The following is a 19,948-nucleotide window of genomic DNA, read 5'->3' as shown; positions in this document are numbered from 1 at the left end:
AAGATGGGTATGGTATTTTTATGAAAAATGAAAATAATTTTATTGGTTTCTGCTGACACTACAAGCTTGTTGCTCTGATGAGTGGTACAAGAACTAATTTGTATTGCAACACAGATAGGTGATAGCATATTCTGGCGCTTTATGACTGCTGATCTGAGGGGTTATGCTATATCCACAATGAGTTTCTTTGTCTCAGGAAAGATAAAGCACTGGAGTTTTAGTAGATCAAATTTCAGAAAGCCAGCAGCATATTGTATTATGTTGACCTTTTAAATTACTCTATAATTTGATTTGCTGGAATTCTGTTTTATACTCCTGGCAAACTGTCAAACGGAAGTTAAATGACTGGCCAATACAAATATTGAATATTTAAAAGGTTAGAATACTGCAGAAATCTGCTACCTTTGACATTGTGTATCAGACATTCAAATTTTGATATTTTGTTCCCAAGGAAAACTATAATGAGAATACAGAATATTTAATGGCATTATACAAATGTGTTGTTATTGTAGCAATGAGTGATGAAGGGAAAAAAGGTGAAGTTTCTTACTACCTGAAAATAACTGGAAGTGTGTTCTCAAATTCTAATTTAAACTAAGAATGATGACATAAAGAATAAAGTTTGGTAGTCAGATCATTTGCGTACTTAATTACTGATATTATTAAGACTCATTGGATATTCAGTGTCTCTGAAAAATAAATTAGACTTCTTAGCTATGTAATTGTTTAGATGTCTAACTTTAGTACTAATTAGAAGATTAAGTCCATTTTATGTGAATTCTCACAAACACTTAAAAAATATATATTTGGTTAACATAATGTAATCCTCAGAAGGTATTTTCTAGATCCTATTTTGCTGTCTTGAAATATCAATTTATCAGACTTGATATTTAAAGAACTTAAATATGCTCTTGTAATTTTTTTTCCTTAAGAGTACTTCAGATAGCTTTTTCAGAATACACAATGCTATTTTGTGATCTCTGCAACTGTCCTTACAAAAAGATTGGCTTGTAGTTTTTGTTGTCATTAAAATTCCTTGGAAGTCTTTTTTTAATCACACAAATGTGATTGGGAATGATTGCCCTCCTCCCCATCCCAAATTCAAAATAGCAAACCTTCAGACATGAAATTAGGTCTTAATTGTACTGGATAAAAATTACAATAACCTGATTTATTATAGGCTTTCTTCCCTTCAACTGCAGTAAATGTCAGGGAACAGCAGAAGTGCAGAACTCTCTAGTTGTTTGCTATTAATTCCATTGGATCTCCCCATTTATCACTGGAGCTTGAATGAATATAAATGTCTCAGTATAACATGCACATTGATACAGAAAAAAACGGAATCTGTTTATAGTGACATTTCTCTAATGACTTCATAATTAATAGTTACTCCCTATTACAATTAAATTGAACAGACCAAAAGATTATCACCATAAAGGAAGATTTATTATGCTTTTCTTTTTAATGTTGCTCTTGTATGAGCATTTCAAGCTGAGATCTTAGCAGTCCATGCATTGCTGCTTAGTACATTGCTTCCAGCAGGCTTTCAAAGTTATTGTTAAAATAAAACCTACTTGAAAATGCTTTGTCATTAATGTCTTCCGATCATCTTCAATTTGCCGAAACTTGGCCTTCAGCCCTTTCATTTGTGTTTCCATTTTTAAAACATACTGGAAATCCCTCTGAGTCCGTAGATTTAAAACTTCAATAGATTGGGACATATTCTGAACCTGTTAAAGAAGAACACTCTCTAAATGCACTTTTTGTTGCTTTACTTTTTTTCCTGGTTAGGTAGTTAAATGTCAGGCAATTAAATATGCTTATGTCAATGCTTTAGTTGCGAGTCATTTATACCACAGTATAGTTTTAAATTCCATAACTGCAGGACAGTACAAAGATTGGGGAACAAGCCTAAGAGAGGACTATCGGGAGCAAAACCTTGAAGCCATAAATGATTTGGACTAGCCTCTTTGAGGTAGAGATCCTTCCAGCACCGTTATCAATGGGCTCAAAAAAGGCTATTAGGCAGTGGAGCCTACTGTAAACGTATTAGGCACCATATTGAGGTTTTGGCTAAAGTGAAAAAAAAAAAGAAAAAGAAAAAGTTCTACCTTCCTTGTAGAAGTAAAAGACAAACCTGGCAGTATTCCTGCTGTTTGCAAGAATATGCAATGTTTGAACTGATATTCATGTTTGAAACTAATATATTGTGACCTACAGAATGTGTGGATTCAGGAAATACTCTTAAAATACTCTTAAAAAGAGTATACATTAGTTATTGCACAGTTGCCATTAGCAGTTCTTAAAAAATATTTTTAATGAAAAAAAGTAATATTTCCATTTTCTTTGTTTTCTAATTGTTGAAAGCAGGCAAATAAAGTCCTTCATATCTTGGAAGAACTTTGAGTGGTTCCATTTGGCAGAACATGCATTCACATAGAGGGTCTAATTACATGACTGTGCATGGACTTAGTGAAGTCATAATATGACATTACATATCCATAATTACCACAGTTCTAATCATAATAAAATAGCTTTCAGAGACTGATGATTTAGGTTTTTTTCCATGGCAGTCCCAAAACTATGTTGACATCTTAACATCCCTCCAGCCCCCACTGCAAAAGAGGTAAGATTTTTTTTTTTAAACATTAATATTTTAGTGTTTGGGAAATATGCCAGAGCAAAGACTCTGGGGGCTGAACTCTTCCTCTGTTAAGTAAATAGATAGCATGAGGGGAGATAGCTCCTCCTCTGTGTGCTGGTTCACCAGTGTCCTCTCTTTGCATCTCACGCTATGGGCTCTGTCACAACCTGAAACTAAGTCCCCGCTGAAGTTTATGGAGGTTTACAGGGGGAAAATCTGGCACTATATTAGCACCAGAGTGATTTTTCTATAGCTAGAAAAATACTGAAAATTTATGCTAAAAATTGCATTTTTAAGTCTACATTTTATGCTGCTTTCCGCTGCTGTTCAAGCACTCAGGCCTCAGGTTCTGTATCACCAGCTGTGATGCAATAACTACAGCCTTGGTTACTTGTACAGGGAATGCAGAAAAATAGTTTGTGTTTTCACAGTTGCAGCATTTTTTTTTCGTTGTTGGTGCAAAATAACATTTCACTGATTTTTCTATATATGCAATATTGGATAATACTGGAAATAACAATTAGGTTGTTTGAGGAAAATTTGCACCACCAGAGAATGAATAAATAGCATTATTTGATGAAAGAACAAATGAATAAAAAATAGAACTGTTTCTCTTCTGTACAGTCTGCTTTGCAGATGCTGTCATGTCTATATCTCATTATTTGTTGATAAGAGACAAGGGATGACCTTCAAGAGTCTCATATGATTGAAGGAGAAGCTGTAGTATAAATCTCAACAGCATCTAGCTGGTTTGAGGTGGGATTTGTAACTGTTTTTACACAGAAAAATCAGTCCTGTCAGTGTGTAGGGAAGAATTTTGGGAGGAGTGAACAAGAGAGAAGATGCAACTTCAGTTTGCTAGGTAAGTAGCTGGGGTTGGGAAAGGTGTGATATAAGGAAAATAGACAAATAATGATCAGCGGTGAGAACACAGGTAGGGGATTTACCCTGAAGAAATATTTTTATTAGATAACTCTTCAGTACTTCATTATCTATTAAACTTAGAGGGAAAGCAGTGGATTTCCGTGGGAAGTTTAGTGATCAAAAGGAGGAATTTGCTGGGAAGACTTACCTTCTCTAGCAGTTGCCTGAGTTGCCGGCTTTTGGCATCTCTTGAACATAGGTTTTGTTCAGGTGCAACAACAGTGCAAATGCAACGGCCATCAGGATCCTGGGCTGAACTATAAACTTGCCACCCTTCCTTGGGGCTAATCTGTGTCTGTAACAACAAAATAATAAAAATAAAGGGAACCGAACTGCTTTCTTTGTTGTTTGAAAAACCACTACCTCCAACATATTTATTTTTGCAGTATATGTTTGCAATGAGGTTCCTCCTGGTCAACATTTATTACTCTCTTAATTAATTAGCTTGGTGGTTTCATGCAGTTTTGTCATATCTTACACCTTTATAATAATTCTCTAGAAGCGTCCAGCACACATTGTTTCCAGGGTGGATGAGAACAGTTTTCTGCTTGTGAGTCAGCACAAACTAGTTGATTTAATTCTTTGCAAAGAGATGTTACGTTTTTTCATCAGCAGAGAACAAACATGTCCTTTCAGCCTGAATGACTTTTACTTTAGACTAATGGAAACAACAAAGGCAGAAAAGAACAAATATAAAACCCCAAAGAGAGAGCACAGTGTATGTGACTCACGCATTGGGAATTGCCTCAGAAGCGGTTGGAGATGTGGGTTAGCAGGTTTGCTCTTAAAGACACAGCACAGAGAAAAACTGGTCTCTATTGAGTTCCACTGCACACACACCAAAGGGAGGAGAGGCTCGCTGCAGGCTAGTGACGGAAAGTGTCTAGTTAGTTTAGGTGAATGGGGGTCATGGCAAGCATGGCCCAGTGCGGTTAAGATATTGTGCATCCTTCACTGGACCAGAATAATTCTGGAAATTCCTAACCTGTCCTATTTTTACAGCAACCACCACCAAAAAAAAGAAAAGCAAACAAATCACATTTGCTTGCAGAGCAGGCTAACGCTGCACTGCATTTAAACTTTGTGTGATATTTTGTGAGAGTTGGTATCTGTCTATTTAGTGGGATGTACAGAAATACTCAATATAAGAATAAGAGACAGCAATATAATTAGGTGATTGAAAAAATTCAGGTGATGGAATTAAAACTAATGGACACAAGAATTCTTTTTAATCTGTAATTTAAAGTTGGTATTATGCATTATTCTTTTCTGGTAATATAGTATTGACTACTGGATTTCATAGTACAGATGCTAATAGATGCCACTGAAGTAATTTTGCTCTGGACACAGTTGGAATCAATTACTAGTTATAGTATAAAACTGTGCTCAATGTCAGCACAGAGACTGATTATTTAAACTGGAGAGCTTTGTTATTGATGCTTTACTGGTGGCTTAGTGCAGCATAAGTGGCAGAGTTCCTCACCTCAGAAGAGGTGCAATATCTGTAGACTGAGGTTAGAAAAGAGCACAGACTTTTCACAATGATGACTCTTCTGAAGAAGTCATTGAAGATAGCAGTGACCTCTTCTGTTGGGGAGTTAATTGAAAAATCGAAGTTGTATTGTTCCCTTGTTTTGCAAGGAAAAACAAAGTGTCGTAATGTAGATGATTGTAAAAAGAAGACAGCTGAATTTGCTTTGGGGTTTGCTAAAAAAGGCATATCCAGAGTTCAGTGCTAAATTATACTGCCTCTATGGTGTTCTCTTTGCCTTCATTTTTAGGGCAAAGGGAACCTAGCTTAATACATGGAGAATAATAAAAACTAAAGAAGATTACCCCTGCAGGGACAATTTAAATTGGTTTTGATCAGCTACTAAAATTGCAAGCTCGAACAACTGAAGTCTGTCAAGGCTGGTAACCCTTGTGAAGTGTAGAGCCTACAGTATTCACTCCAGTAGTGACCATGCTTCTCTGTAGAATTTATGCCCAGATGGTGTTGTCATGCAAGAGCAAGGAAACTGAAGTTTTGTTAAAATTCAGGAATCTAGAGCTTGTGATTATAATTCCTTTAGAACAGAAATTCTTAATATGAGTTTATGAAAAATTGTGATATTTGAGCCTTATACCTGCTACATTTAGATTGGTAGCAACTGGTTTTACTACATTCAAGTAAGTTTTCTACAGTGGAGAATGGATGAGATACCAGGATCATGTGCAGTCTAAAGTAAAGCCATTATAATCCAGACTGTATTATCAAAAGGTACTTATATATTTGAATGATGTCATGAGCGTCTCTCGGCTTTATCTAAGTTAAAAACTCCAAACTATTGATTAAATTGGCAGCTGTTTTCTCATGGTGTCTAGCATACAGCTTGATTTTTAAAAACTAACGGCTATTTGGGAAAATATTTCTCACAGTGAGAGACTGTCAGGCCCAATACAAGTGGTTATTGGCTGCTTGTGCATAAATAAGTGCTCACATAGTGCTCCTACAATTTAGGCTACAGTTTCTGTGGTATTCTGTGGTTCTCTGTATTTGGGCCACTAGGGTTCCTTCATCAATTAGGATGGGTAATATGAGTGATCACAGAGGAAAACAAGCACGTGTATGTAGGTGCAGTTTGCTTTTTTTTTTTTTCGCTCTTATTTTTTCATCTTGACATTTAATCTCTACCTCAAGCAGAAGCTGCTGTGCTGTGCAGGGAAGGAGCTAGAAGGCATCAAAACCTTACAGAAGCTACTGAATCTACTCTTCAAATGCAGGCTTACTGCTGACAGGCCTTAGTAAACAAGAAAATAGCATAACAACTGGAGAATAGCAACAATAATAAATTTTGCTAGTTCTTGAAAATCTGGGGAAAACAGAGGAGTCCCTACAAAGACCAATATTGATCATTGCCTTGGCAGGCTGCTGTGCTACAGACTCACTTCACTTACCACCAAAAGATTTATTTTTTCACTTTTATATATTCTGATAAAACTGTCATAGTTACTGCCATTGTTAATAGTAACAGGGCAAATGGCAGTATGTGTACTTAATATGGTTGCTTAAATATAAACAGTATTTTTCAGTTTGTGTTGCAGTCTCAATCATGGGACTGTAACAGAGCAGAAAAGAGGAGGCCATTGCCCCAGCCTCACCTCCTTGTACAATTCTTCCAGCTGAAGGGAGGAAATGGGGAGTTTTCTTCTTTTCCCTGGTACAATATACACAATTTATGAGCTGTGTATATGCTAGGAGAGAATTTCTGGAGAAGCGCATGTGCTGCACTGTTCACTGGACAAGCTGCCAGTGGATAACTCTTGATGGCAGTTAAAAACCAGTCAGTGATGACCTCAGTATTACTGAGCACCTGCAGCATGAAGTCTCTCAGCCAATATCTAAAGCTTAGAAAAAGGTAGCAGATTTGGGGTGCTTGGTTGTATGCAAAAAGACCCCCACATGATTGAAGTGGGCTTCTTTGGTTGGTTGGTTTTTTTTTGTTTGTTTGTTTTTTTGACTTGGCAGATATTTTCAGGCTCAGATAATTGGGGTTTTTTATGATTGTCTCCCCAGCTCTGAAGGCACTCCTACCCCTTGAAACACAAAATGTGCATATAGTTCCAACTCAATTGTGCAAAGAGCATTATTGAAATAATACGTAGGAGGTAATTATATCAGCAGTGCTCTGTTGTAAACAAGGGGGGGGAATGACAGTTTACACTACTTGGAATCTGAACCTGTTAATATATGTAAACATATATATGTGTGTGTGTATAAATAGATATATATATGTCTGTGTGTTATTATAACTAGCGCGCATCTCTTAGATACTCAGTTGCAACTTTAAACTTGGATTTGTGATAGAGAACTTCATTACTTGTAATATCATATTGCCACCAGAACTGGCATTATATACTATAGTTCAATGAGCACAAGTTACATCTAAGGAAAATAAGAGAGCTTTTCCTTGTCTTCTCAGCTTCTTGCTGCTCTAAAACACAACAGAATTCTTATGTCATTTAATTAATTAATTAAGTAATATTTAAAGTCTAAGTGCAGTGTTTTTCTGCAGTAATGTTTTTCCTGCATGCATATGTTCGGTTAATTAAATGTTGATCAGTAAATTCATCAGTTTTAGTTACAACTAAAAAACGAAGTTCTGAGCATAGTGAGCTACTGTACAAATAGTTAAATTTCCATTTTACATAACATACTATTATGTAAACATCTGATTGCAGTTACACAAAAAGATACACAGAGTGTTTTACTAAACATTTAGGAAAACGGTGTTCTGGTTTAATTTATGAGTAGCAGTATACTGTTCCCTCGTGCAATTAAAGTATTACTTTCATATTTAGGCTTCTCATGAGTAGTTAATCACAGCTTTTCTGTAGGTCTTCATTAACAGAGGCTGCTGTATACAAGCATCAACCATACAAAGTGATATTTGTGTCATTTGTATTATTCCCATATCAGCCTTTCTAAAATTCTGCTACCCAACCTCCTAGTACCAATTTTATTTGGTTTCTAACAGCTATTTACTTGCTTAACTGTACTCTAATAAAGAAAAATAGGAAAGAATCAGACCCCTTGCATATTGTAGTGAATAGCTAATATATAACCATTATTCAGACAAAAAGAAACCTACTGCCAGATATTTTTTTCTTAATAATGCAGTACATTTTTTTGAGCAGTAAACATAGGAAAAAAAAGTCTAGACAAATGAAATGACATTGCTGTACTATTTTTAGCATTTCATGCTCAAGATGAAGGCATTTGTTCTTAAATATTTAAGGATGCTATTTTAAAATCTTTCCTGTCATAGTAAGACCACAACATGCTCACTAATGTGCAGTTTTATGATGCCCAAAGAGAAGCATGCATTAAGTGATGATAGGAAGATTAGTAGCTTAAAAAGAGATTTACAAAGAGGCAACAAACTAAAGCTTTTGCTGGTACTTAAATACTACTTCAGCATTAAGATGGCTTGCAACACATCAGAGCTACTTACTAGAGTATCTGAAGTGGTTATTCTGGTGGTATTCAGTCCTACCAGAGATGGGAGAGTTTGGGACATCCAGTTAGAGATCATTGCCATGGTACTAAGAACAGCACCAAGCTTCAGCAGTGGAGGACTCATTGCTGTGGAGCTAATGAGTTTTCATAGTGAGTGATTATCATCCCAGTGCAGGCTGGCAGTGAGAGGCGTGACTGCAGCACACAACATCCACAGCATGAAAGGAGATCAAGCTATCCAGATTTAATCATCCATTTAAACCACTCCTATCCTTATTTGCCCTCTGTCTTTCCACTCTTACAAACAAATACTTATGACTATCTTATGCTGACCACTAAAGAAGCAGTCCTTTCTATGCTAATAATTATTGCAGTTTCCAGTGGGAGATGGTATAGGTGAATTACCTCTTTATAGGTGCTAGAGAGTCAATTAGCACTTAATTAGTTCAGTCCTTGCAGAGTGGTATGTGTTCCTGTCTGAAATGCAAAAGCCCTATCACAAACCCAAACACAAATAACCCCCCCACTCCCCATCGCTTCTTTGGCAGAAATATGCTCAGGTCTATTTCCAGATATATTTCCAGACTTGTCCAAGTGGATGGGAAAAGGGGAGAACCAGCAGCCTGCCCATGAAAACACCAGCAACCTTTCTGAACCTTTCTTGATTTGTTGATCTTACATAAATCAAAAACATCAGTGACATTATAATTTGCACAGCTTGTTATTAAGATATTTGTTGTTCATAAAAGAATATTGAAGGAGTAAAGATTCACATTTCTCAGTGTTCTTGTTAGTTTACAAGTTTTTACGCTGAGAGTTATTGCATTACGAGCAGGATTGGCAGACTCAGTATATCTTCGTTGCCGTTTGGATGGGAACAGAAGACAAATTGTGGGTTGCTCATTTAGGATTTTGAGACTTCTTTTGGCTCTAATCTGCTGTTAAATCCACTGTTTCCTTGTGCGGTAGAATTATCTTCAGGTTCAGGAGCAATTTACCTTTTTTCATAGATTTAGCAAGTGTAGAAAAAAAAAAACCCAATGCACCAGAAAAAAAAATAGTGTAGAAATCATTGTGCCGTTGGGGTAGTTTTACTTTTTTAGAATTATTTTAAAAAAAGAAATGCTGAGCAAAGATTTCTAACAGCAATTATTTTAGAGAGAGCTTGCTTAGAAGTTTGCAAAGAGATAGACTACTGCATTTTTCCCAGAGGCAGTCATGGACTTTGTTTCTGAATTTACTTCTAAAAGACTGTATTTTTCTTAAGGAATTTTGGTGGTTTGTATGAAGGAAACTTGTAGTGAAACTGAAGGGAAGCATTTTTATAGGAGTGTGTGATCGTGAATGCATTTATGAAAGTTAGTAAAACCCTGCAAACTGTTTTTCAGATTCTCAGAGCACGTACACCAAATTCAGGCTAGACTTTTCTCTTCCAACGTTCATTGAGAATTATTTCAATAAATCTTTGTCGTTTAATGAAGACGTGTGGAAAATTAATTTTTTAAAAGAAATTGAAGTAACAGAGAGCTGTTACATAATCTTAATATAAACTAAGGAGTCTTCCAGCAATAGAATACAGAGAGAAATTCTGTGTATCCAAACATTAAATGTTTTCTGGGAGTAACACAGTAAGGTGAGCTGTGAAATGTTTCCAATACTCAAAAAACTGAATTCACTGAAGAGATGCATTTGAAACCAGTGAAGGAATATAAATTTGCTTATATACAGATTCTGCACAGCAAAATAAGCTTCTTGCTTCTCTGTATATATAGACGTTGCAGTGAAAGACCTAAATATGAAAGCGATAATCAATTATACTAAATGTGTCGTAGCTATATTTACTTGTAGCATGTTGAATGCACACACTTGTTTGCGTGCTTTTTGACTTATTTCACATTCTTTATCTAATTGATATCAAAACTTCTGGGATAAAATAACACAAAAGGGCTATCTTCTCCAGAGAACTTGGGTTGCTTTCAGAATATGAACTGACAGTTGATGATGCTGATGTCTGAATAAGAAAACACGATCTTTTTGCTCAGTTCCAAAAAAAAGTATCCCAGTGAAAAAATGTTGCACTGGATCAGTCTCCATGATCTGTTTAGCTCCTTTCTCCAGCAGTGGCCAGCAGTGGATGCTTGAAAGAGGAGTGTAAGAAGAGAACAAACATACAGCAATATTTTTCTTGGTGTAACCTTCCAGCAAACTGTAGTATTTACCAGGCCAGAGGTTGTAACTTTGTACGTGATAGTCTTTCATGATGCTTTCTTCCATGAGTTTCTCAAGTAACTTTTTAACTCATCTGTACTTTTAGGAGGCACAACATCCACTGGCATGGAGTTCCACAGTTTAACTATGTCTTGTGTGGAAAAACATACTTACTAGAAGTCATGATTAGATTGCAAATTTGAGAAATGCTGGTGTTTAATCCAAATCTGCAATTTTCCATTGAAAAACTTTTTTTTTGGAAAATGATAACCTTCATCTACTTCCAACAACCAGAATTACTTTGAGCTACTTAATAGAAAAAACCCTTCATCAATGCATTTGAATACTGCAAATACAGTAATCAAGTCCATGAAATAACTCAGTTTTGTTAAATCTCATAACACTGTTAATATCTTTTGAGAGCCAGTGGTGACTCTACTTTCTGTTGTTCTCTTGGCTCCAAAGAAGTCGATAGCAGCATTAGGTTTCATAAATCGGCTTTTGTAGTGGTGTCTGTGCTTACCCTCTGGGGGTGTTCTAGGGCCTTGGCCTCCTACTTGTCTGGAGTAAGCAACTGCTGCAATACAGTGGCTCCAGCCGGGCATCAGGGTTTCCTTACTGTGAAAACCAGAGTGCAAAGATGCCTGGTATGTGCCACATTTCAGGCTGGTGGTATGGGGATGTGCTGCTGGATCCAGAGCTTCAGAAGCACTCCTGTGTTTCACAGTTCTGTCATGGCAGCTGTTTTCCTCAGCATATTTTCTGTATTTTAGAAGATAAATCTCATTATAGCTTGGATTGTGTAATGGTCACCATTATGTATATTTCTCTGACGGCAGAGACCCTGTGGCAAGACCCTATGGTGTCTTGAGACTGAGAGGTTGGTCAGGCATTACCTCAGCATGATGAAGGGCATAGTGAGTGGAGGTGTTTGAGTCTTTGAAACAGAGTTCATGTTTCTGTGGAGATAGGCTCAAAGTTGTCCACTGAACACATGTGCATATTGAACTGTTCAGAATGACATCAAGAGTCAGGCGTTTTGCTGAACTGTTACACTTCATTGGCAATTTATCAATTTCCTGAGTAACTCCACTGATTACTTTCGATACAGATTAGGTAACATTTGGCAATGTTGCATAATTGTCTAGTTTTATTGGGTTCTTCTGAGGTACCTCAGCATCCTCTCTGGACTTAACACAAAAAGGATTGTCATTCACTAGTTTTATCATCTTTTTTGTTCCTGTCTTCTTTCAGAAGTTTAATAAGCACATTAATTCCCCCAGTTCCAACACATTTCCTTAAAGTCATGATAGATATTTTTTTTACCACATTGAACTGCAGCTGTTAATATTTTTCTTCTCTTAAACATTTTCTGTTCCACAAAAGACCATAATCTGTCCCCTCCTGACTGTTTTAACCTTGGATGAAGTACATTCAAAAGACAATAAAAGGCTTTTCTGAAGTCCGGATGAATAATTGCTGGTGATTATCCTTAATCCAGTGTATTGTCAGCTCCTGCAAAGAACACTGTTTATTTGGTTATTATGATTATTTCTAACAGATGACATGCTGCTTGATTCTTGTGATAGAGTATTCATTAATGTAGTTTAGAACTTAATTTTCTTCCAACTAATTTACCTGCTATAGAGAAAACCTGCTGACGTGTGATACACAGTACTGCTGCTAGATATATCTTTAAAAAGTGTAGCAGGAGATAACCCTCTAGTACTCCTGGCTGGTTATACAATTTAAAATTACCATATATTTGGTATCTGGATTCCTCATTGTCCTGAAGTTAGATCCCCTATAACTGCACAAGGGTGTTAAAGCATATTTGCACAGCAGTGTGGGGATGATGGCAGGTTGTAGAGGTTTATGCGAGTCTGCTAATGCAGCCCTAGCCCAGGCACTGACAGCAGCGTAGCTTACACTGGAAAGCTGCAAAACCATTTTTCTAGGACTGTAAGAATGTGGCAGCTGTATCCTATAGCGCTGCAAATGTAATGCTAAACTTGGGTTTGTTTACATAGGCTACACCTTCCCCCTAGACAGGAACGTTACTGGCTCAGTGTAATGGTCAGTATTCTGTGTATCCAATATTCCTCATTTCATGCACCTATTTGTCAAATAGTTGCTACAGACTAGCATTGCGAGAGAACATATCTGTGGGATCCATCTGTCTCTGAAAAGACATATCTGAAAAGACAAAGTGGAACTGGGGAAATACTCACTGGAACTCTGCTTTGTGTTCTTATCAGATCTGTAGAAATGTCAAAAAAACTTTTCTGTCAAGGAACTAGAACTTCAGCTGTATTTTGCCATATATATTTGGGTAAAGCAAAAATTGGCAAGCAAATAGTAGAATATTTTTGTGAGAAACTCATCTGAAATTGCATATATAACGATCTTACCAGAAGCCACAGAAGTAGAAACAAAATCTTATGATGTGTTTCATTTCAGCTCTGTTTTCCTCTTTTTTTTTTTTTAAAAAAGGTGCAATTTCGTATTTCTAGTCTATGATAAACCACTATGAAGTAGCTCAGAACAAGACCTAGAAAGCTATAGCATTTCTAAAATCTGAACATTATTCTTTACTAGCCTGAAATTTCTACTGGTATGATAAGTTCCTTTTTTCATTGTTAACTACTCCTAAAGTCAGTAACTGCTAAAATATTGATACGGAATGACTACAAATGCCATATTTTGATCTTACATACAAGTATGTGAATCTGTAACAATTTCAGTGTTGTTAGCAGAGTTACTGTACGCCAGTTCTGTAATATTCAATTATTATATTATAAATTATTAGGGGTATTAAAGGTATTATTAAGGCATTGCATGAGTGCACTAATTTATTGTTTTTACATAAGAAGTTTGAGGCTCTTCTAGTCTCTGATATTTACTTTCACTTTGAGATCCTGTTACATTTTGATTTGGGTTAAATAAAGTCTAATGTAAAAGAGAATACAGCCTAACGTTACATTATCACAACTAAGGTATCTCTTTACTATAAAAATTAATTCAGTATTAGGAGTATCAACAAAGCAAATGTCCTGAGAGTCAGCAATACGTGAACATACACACATAAATGCATGAAAAACGTCTAATTACCTCCTGACAGGAGGAAAAGAAACAGTGATTGTAAGAAAGAGGAAATGGTGAAGTTCAGCAGCAGTCACTTAACCTTGATGTCAGCTGATTTAATGTATGTAGAAAAAATGTGTTAGTCATTCCTAAATATTACTTAAAATTCAAAATCATGTTCATGGGTAAATGCTATAAAGGCTTTGTCTAAAGCCTTGCATTTTATGGAGATAGAGATCAAAGTAATTGCATACTCATGACTCAGATGTCTTAAATAGCTTCCTTTGAAGCAGAGCAAAGTCAGGAATCTTAAATCTCAAATCTCACCGAGTTTGTACTTTGACGGGTTAGGTTTAGAAAGCAAGCTCATGCATAAAAGTCAAAGCTTCCCTTGTTACAGTGTTGTTCTTCCATAGAGTTCTTTTTCTTCATGTGATATATGCTAGTGGTGACTCAGTAGTACGTTGATCTAAAAAATGTATGTCAGTACATTAGTCATGTTCCTGAGCAATGTTATTTATTCACATAAGGTTAATGCATGTATAAAGCAAAGTTCTCAGAATCTGAATAGTAATTAAAATTCATAGAGCTCAGGTGGACCGAGCAAGTACATCTTTGCCCTTTCAGTTCAGTTCCAATTCTCTGAATTTAGAAACACTGAGAAAACATTTGCTTTTTCATATAACTCTCTGTTTTTATTCAGCAAATCCCTCTGGCTTTGTGGTGTTACTTGTGAGTAGTAATATCCAGTTTTTTTGTCAGAGCAGATTGAGAGGTATGTGCCCTTTCTAGAGAATATCCTTTCACCAGCTCATCTGAGCATACAGAGTCACATTCTTCAGCCAGGCGTCTCCACTGAGAGTAAAACTACTGAGCAAGGGATTTTTAAAGTCTGTTGTTCGCTACATGCTTCTATACCAATGTTGTTGAGGTGACATTCTTTCTGAAGTGGTCTTAGCTATCTGTTGTTCATTTTTCAGGCGTTATGGAGCTTTCTTTGAAAGAAGGAAGATGTTGTTCTTAGCATTTTCATGGGTTTTTTTGCCACCTATTCTCTTGTGTTTGGCTGTTAACTGTTCCCAAGTGTACAGAGTAACAAAATAGTGCGTCTACAGTGGGCTTATTTCAAGATGAGAATTACCTGAAACTAGAAGCAGGCTGGCTGGTGTGCTTTAGGAAAGTTTGCAGTTAATTGAAACAGCTGGGCAAAATAAATGGGCGGGGAAGGACTAACTGAAATAAAAACAAACACTTCTTCAGTTGATTTCCTGCCATTTTTATTTTCAGTAACATTTATATCAGATACTCAGTAAAACCTCATAAGCTTTTCCCTCAAATGTGTGATATGATGAGAGATCTAATGGGAGAAAAAGAGTTTAGGAAGATCACCCTTTTATATTCTGTCCTCATTATTTCTCTGGGTAATCAAGGTTATTCATGGTTACTCAAAAAGCTTCTTTTCTGAAATATAAAGAGATATCTATTTCATAGAGAATGACTGAAGATTTTGCAGTCTTTTTTGATTCAACAGAGGCTGGGAATCTGCATGCTTTTGGAGGATCCTGGCATCCCTCCTCATGCTATGAACATCCCCATAATGGCAGGGTGCAATGTTGGATGGTTCTGGGTCTGGGATTGGTTGCGCATCGCACGGTACTGCAGTTTCCATGTTCTTTTGAAAACTGTATGGATTGGATATAAGGATTTATGCGTAATTCCTCCTGGAGCAATTCTCATGTTTAAGGTTTTTAACCATGTGTAATTTTATCTTTTTTTCCATACTCAAAATACATATTATTCTGTTGATGGAAGGTGAGGCAGGTGAGCTGGCTTTCATTGTGGATAAATTTAAAAAGAAACTTGGTTCTTCCAAGATGTCTAGAAGCTGAAATTCACCATGAATTTAGATCATTTATACTCCTGGAGTAGAGCTTGAGCCATGAAAATCAGTGAATTCTGTTGAAATTTAATAAAATAAGTGGTTTCAGCTGGCTCTGACTGCAACTAGATATCAGAAAACAGAGACAAAAGATTCTTAGAACAAAAGTCCATTTAGACTCTGTGAAAATGGCCAGTATAACTGAACCTTCCTCTGGTTAATCTACGCTTACAGCTTTTGGCAGTCAGTGGTTACAGACCCCTAAACTAGAGGTTGTCTGGGGATTGTCACATTTAATAGCCACAGGTAATTTTTTTTAAGTCCCTTTTTAAAATCTTCTTGAATCTTTGTGAGTGAGAAAAAGACAGAAATGAAGAAGGTCAAAAGGGTTTGTAAAATAAAATTCCCTGTAAAAGGGGAATTTTGGCTTTGGGGAAAGACTATTGAGCTATGTCTGTACTCCTAAATACAACAGGGCTGGGGCATGGGATTGGACACTGGCCCATAGCAAAGAATACTGCTTGTTATTAACACACTACCTGATTATCTTTTCTTTTTATGCCTGGGCATGGTTCAGAGTTAGATGGTTTGGACACAGATGCAGCATTTCAGGAGTAGACAGTAGTTTCAGTGTGTGGAAAGGTGCTGTGCTTCTGGGTCCAGAGAGCAGCTCATCTCATTTTTATTTAGTAGCATGGTTGTATTCACATTTGGCGAAGTGCTGTCTTTGGAACTGAGAGCAAAGGAACCATCTACTGTTGTTTGATTTCTGCTGTATTTTGGCAAACACGTCTTTGTAAATTAAACAGCTTTGCATTACAGAAACACTTGGCTTTATCCTTCTTTTATGTCCCGATGCAGATAGTTGTCAAGATTCTATAAACCGACTAATGAAAAAGTGAAACGAAGAGGGTTATCCTATTGACTTGCCCTTCATCCCGCCATGTCTCATACATTCTTTTGGCAAGTCTTCTCAAACTGTCATGTCATAGTGATTCCCTCTGCTACCATATACCTGTCATATCGTCTATAAGGATGAAATAGGGAAAATTCCTCAGAAATCTAAACTAGTGCTTACTTCCAGTAGTCTGACACCACAAAGGCTGTTCAACCAGCATGGCACTGATAATGACATTTAAAGGCTGTAGCATCTTCCTGTTAGCATTTTCTAACAACAGTGGCATTGACAACATTTCCTGTCTGAGATGTGAATCACTCTTTCAGTAGGAAGAAAGACCTAGACCAAGAAAGAAAATTATGTGGCTGTTCAGGAAGCACTATATGTGCTTCCTGAAAAATCTTCAAAAAATAAGATTTTGTGAATGTGTCTCATTGCAAGTGAATCCATTTATAATACATATTGTTTCTCAATGCCATTCTGGAAGAACTAGTTTAAACAGAGATGAAAGCATACAAGGAGTATAAGTGAATATTGAGAAAATTCCACGGGTGATCTTTCCTGCAAGACAGAATGCTGTGGCCAAATTCCAGTAGAGTTAGATATGTTATGTCTAGCAAAATGCTTCCTGTAGTTTCAGTTGGATACTGTAATCTGTTCTAAATGCTGTATAGTGCTTTCAGTACAATTAAACAGGAGCTGTCTTTCACCTCAGAGATGGCTGCATTTCAGTAGTGGGTAAAATAGTCCCTGTATATGCCACCAAAGCATGATCTGAAATCAAAGATGCTGTAACATAATATGTTATGTTTAAATAATGGTATAGAAAGCAAACATTTGTTATTTTACAAGGCCGTAACAATCCTGAAAGTTTCTGATTTGAATAATGCTAAGAAGAATTAAATATATTTATTTGTAAACGTATCAAAATTGCATTACTTGTAGAAAAATAATACTGTGTCTCTTACAGACCTCTGAAATTATGACATAATATTTTTCTATCTGCCATTTTTCAGTTTATATTTTACAGAACAGAAATAAAAGTTTTAAAACATATTTCATTTTAAAGGATTCAATTACTCATTTTTATGAAGCTTGCCCTTTTCCCTGGTGTGGTTTTTTTTTCCCTACTGAGATTATCAAAACAGATGTGTAAGGCTCTGGGTGGCTGAGCAAGGACCATCCTTGTGAGGGATGGGTGCTGCCCTCTGCAGGGTGCTAAGGGCTGGTACGCTGATAGGAACTGAAGCTCTTCATGGATAAGGAATTTGGGTGTCACTTTTGAAAGTCCAAGCTTCTGTTCCCAGCCCCTAGTGATTATTTGAAGCCTAATAAAATTACCTGCAAGTTGCAGGCAAGATGCTCTTCCTGTTAAGGGGTGTGACTTGCCATTCTGCTGCTTAAGCAGTTTAATGCAGAAATAATTATGAGAAAAATAATGAAAAATTATGAGAAGTAATTATGAAAAATTTGTTCTGAATTTTGTCTTGCATTAGTGTGTTCCTAGCCAAGGTTGAGATCTTCTGGTGTTGAACATACTACCAACTACACATTGACTTTTTAAAAGCACCAAGAGGTTAAACCATGAAAGTAAAAACTATTAACATGAAACTGGAAAAAAATGGATACGTCTTGGCCAATTTGTCAAAATGTTGGTAGAGTTAAGGCAATTAAATGGCAATAAGAAAGCACTGAGGACGATAATTGTTAGCCTTGGAAATCAGTTTTTAATTTTATAAATAGGATAAAAAGATTTAAAATCTATAAAAAGTGAGATGGTTTCACAGAAATAGGAAGATGCTGAAGAAAATATCACAGAGCTCAAAAGTGGGAAGCTGAAGCAACTGCATTTCACATACACTACTTTTTTATTGACTTTTTGCTTTTGATGAGCTAGCAAATTATTGTTTATTTGTTTTCTTATGAATATAGCACATAGTCAATCTGTCACAAATAAGGAGAAAAGTGATTCCAGATGGAACTCACCTCAGTCAGTGCTTAGGGAAAATATTTGTCTTTTTTGGGGCCAGATGGGATGCTGTAGGGCTATTTGCAAGAATTAGGTGGTGTTTTTCTTTAATGTAACATATAATGTGGAAAAAAAAAAAAGGTGAAAATACATTCTCTAGATTGAAAAGGTGGCTGCTGTAGGGAAATGCCTGCTGCCTGTGTTCTTATTTCTCATAAGCCTTCTTGCAGTCAAAGGGGAAGGAAAGGGTCAAATGAGCAAGGAAAGCAGAAATATTACTGCATGACTTTATCAGCGTGCAGTCAGTAATAACAAGAAAACTTGCCTAATGGATAGACACTAACAGATAATTTTAAATAAGCTGGCTTTGTCAATAGAAAGAAAACCCAATAAACCAATAATTAGCTTTTTGCAGCTTCTCTCCTATTTATACTGTTTAGGAAACAGACTTCTGCAGATTTTAAATCTGATGCAAAGGATGACCACTTGAGGCTGAAGACTGTTAATACTCTTCTAAATTATCTCCATTGGGAGCTCTTTTTCTTTTACTACCACATGCACGTTTTACAGATAATACAAGTCATTTCCTGAAGGGCACTTTAACAAAACCCAGTTTGAATCTATTTCATGTTTTCCTAGAAGAATTTAAGTGAAGTTTTAAAATAAAGTGCTAAATTTTAGCTCTGGAGTAACTTAATTAAATGAAAGTCACTTTGCAAATGTTTTTCACTCATTACAGTCAAATAATCAAAAACGGTTTAAAGTCAAAGCATGACTTGCATGATTTGCAAAAGAGGTATATTACCATTCTTTTAGTTTGAATAGATTAATTTCTATTGATTCATTGTTCAGTGTACTAAGGATGCAGATGAGTTATTTCATGAGTTAAGGGAAACTCAGTAGATAGTGACACGTGCATTTTTTCATCTGTAGTATGATGAATTAAAATACTGTGATAAATTTAAAATATTAAACTTATCACTGGAGATTTTTTTAAATGACTTTCATACAAAAAGAAACATTTTGGAATGCTTTCTTTTAATCAGTTGTTAATATGATAAAGAGACAAGTCCCTAGGTTGCAAATGACTTTTTGATCCACAGAAAGCTTGTCAACCAAGTCACTTTACATAAATTAAATGGTTTATTAGTAACATGAATTGATATTTTGGGCTGAACACCAAATTCTCTTTTAAAAGGGTTTAGAATAAATACTAGCTTAGACACTTCAATTTTTTTTTCAAAAATTGATAGGGACTTGAAAAATACTTACTTTGTTGTTTAATAGGGTACTGGATATAGCCATACTCTAAAAGCAAAACAGCCTATGGGAATGATCTAGAG

General features: G+C 36.1%; 1 protein-coding gene across 7 annotated transcripts in view; it reads right to left on the bottom strand.

Moving 5' to 3' along the window:
* Positions 1 to 19,948, bottom strand: part of OLFM3 (olfactomedin 3) — a 60,328-nt gene that overhangs the window by 13,617 nt on the left and 26,763 nt on the right. The window contains exons 1-4 of one of the 7 annotated variants that reach the window (XM_074151432.1): positions 10,357 to 10,394; positions 9,487 to 9,505; positions 3,717 to 3,863; positions 1,575 to 1,730 (exon numbers count right to left, since the gene is read on the bottom strand). In XM_074151432.1, the coding sequence (XP_074007533.1) occupies positions 1,575 to 1,721 (147 nt within the window). In that variant the 5' untranslated portion in view covers positions 1,722 to 1,730; positions 3,717 to 3,863; positions 9,487 to 9,505; positions 10,357 to 10,394. Of the gene's footprint in view, positions 1 to 1,574; positions 1,731 to 3,716; positions 3,864 to 5,836; positions 5,861 to 8,518; positions 8,696 to 9,486; positions 9,506 to 10,356; positions 10,395 to 19,948 lie in introns of those variants that run through there. The other 6 variants (XM_074151426.1, XM_074151429.1, XM_074151427.1 and 3 more) reach the window with 6 other exon arrangements.

Source organism: Numenius arquata, chromosome 8 (genome assembly GCF_964106895.1).
Source record: "Numenius arquata chromosome 8, bNumArq3.hap1.1, whole genome shotgun sequence".
In the NCBI taxonomy this organism is placed as follows: Eukaryota; Metazoa; Chordata; class Aves; order Charadriiformes; family Scolopacidae; genus Numenius; species Numenius arquata.
The sequence above is the reverse complement of the archived record's forward strand: the minus strand, read 5'-3'. Positions and strand labels throughout refer to the sequence as shown.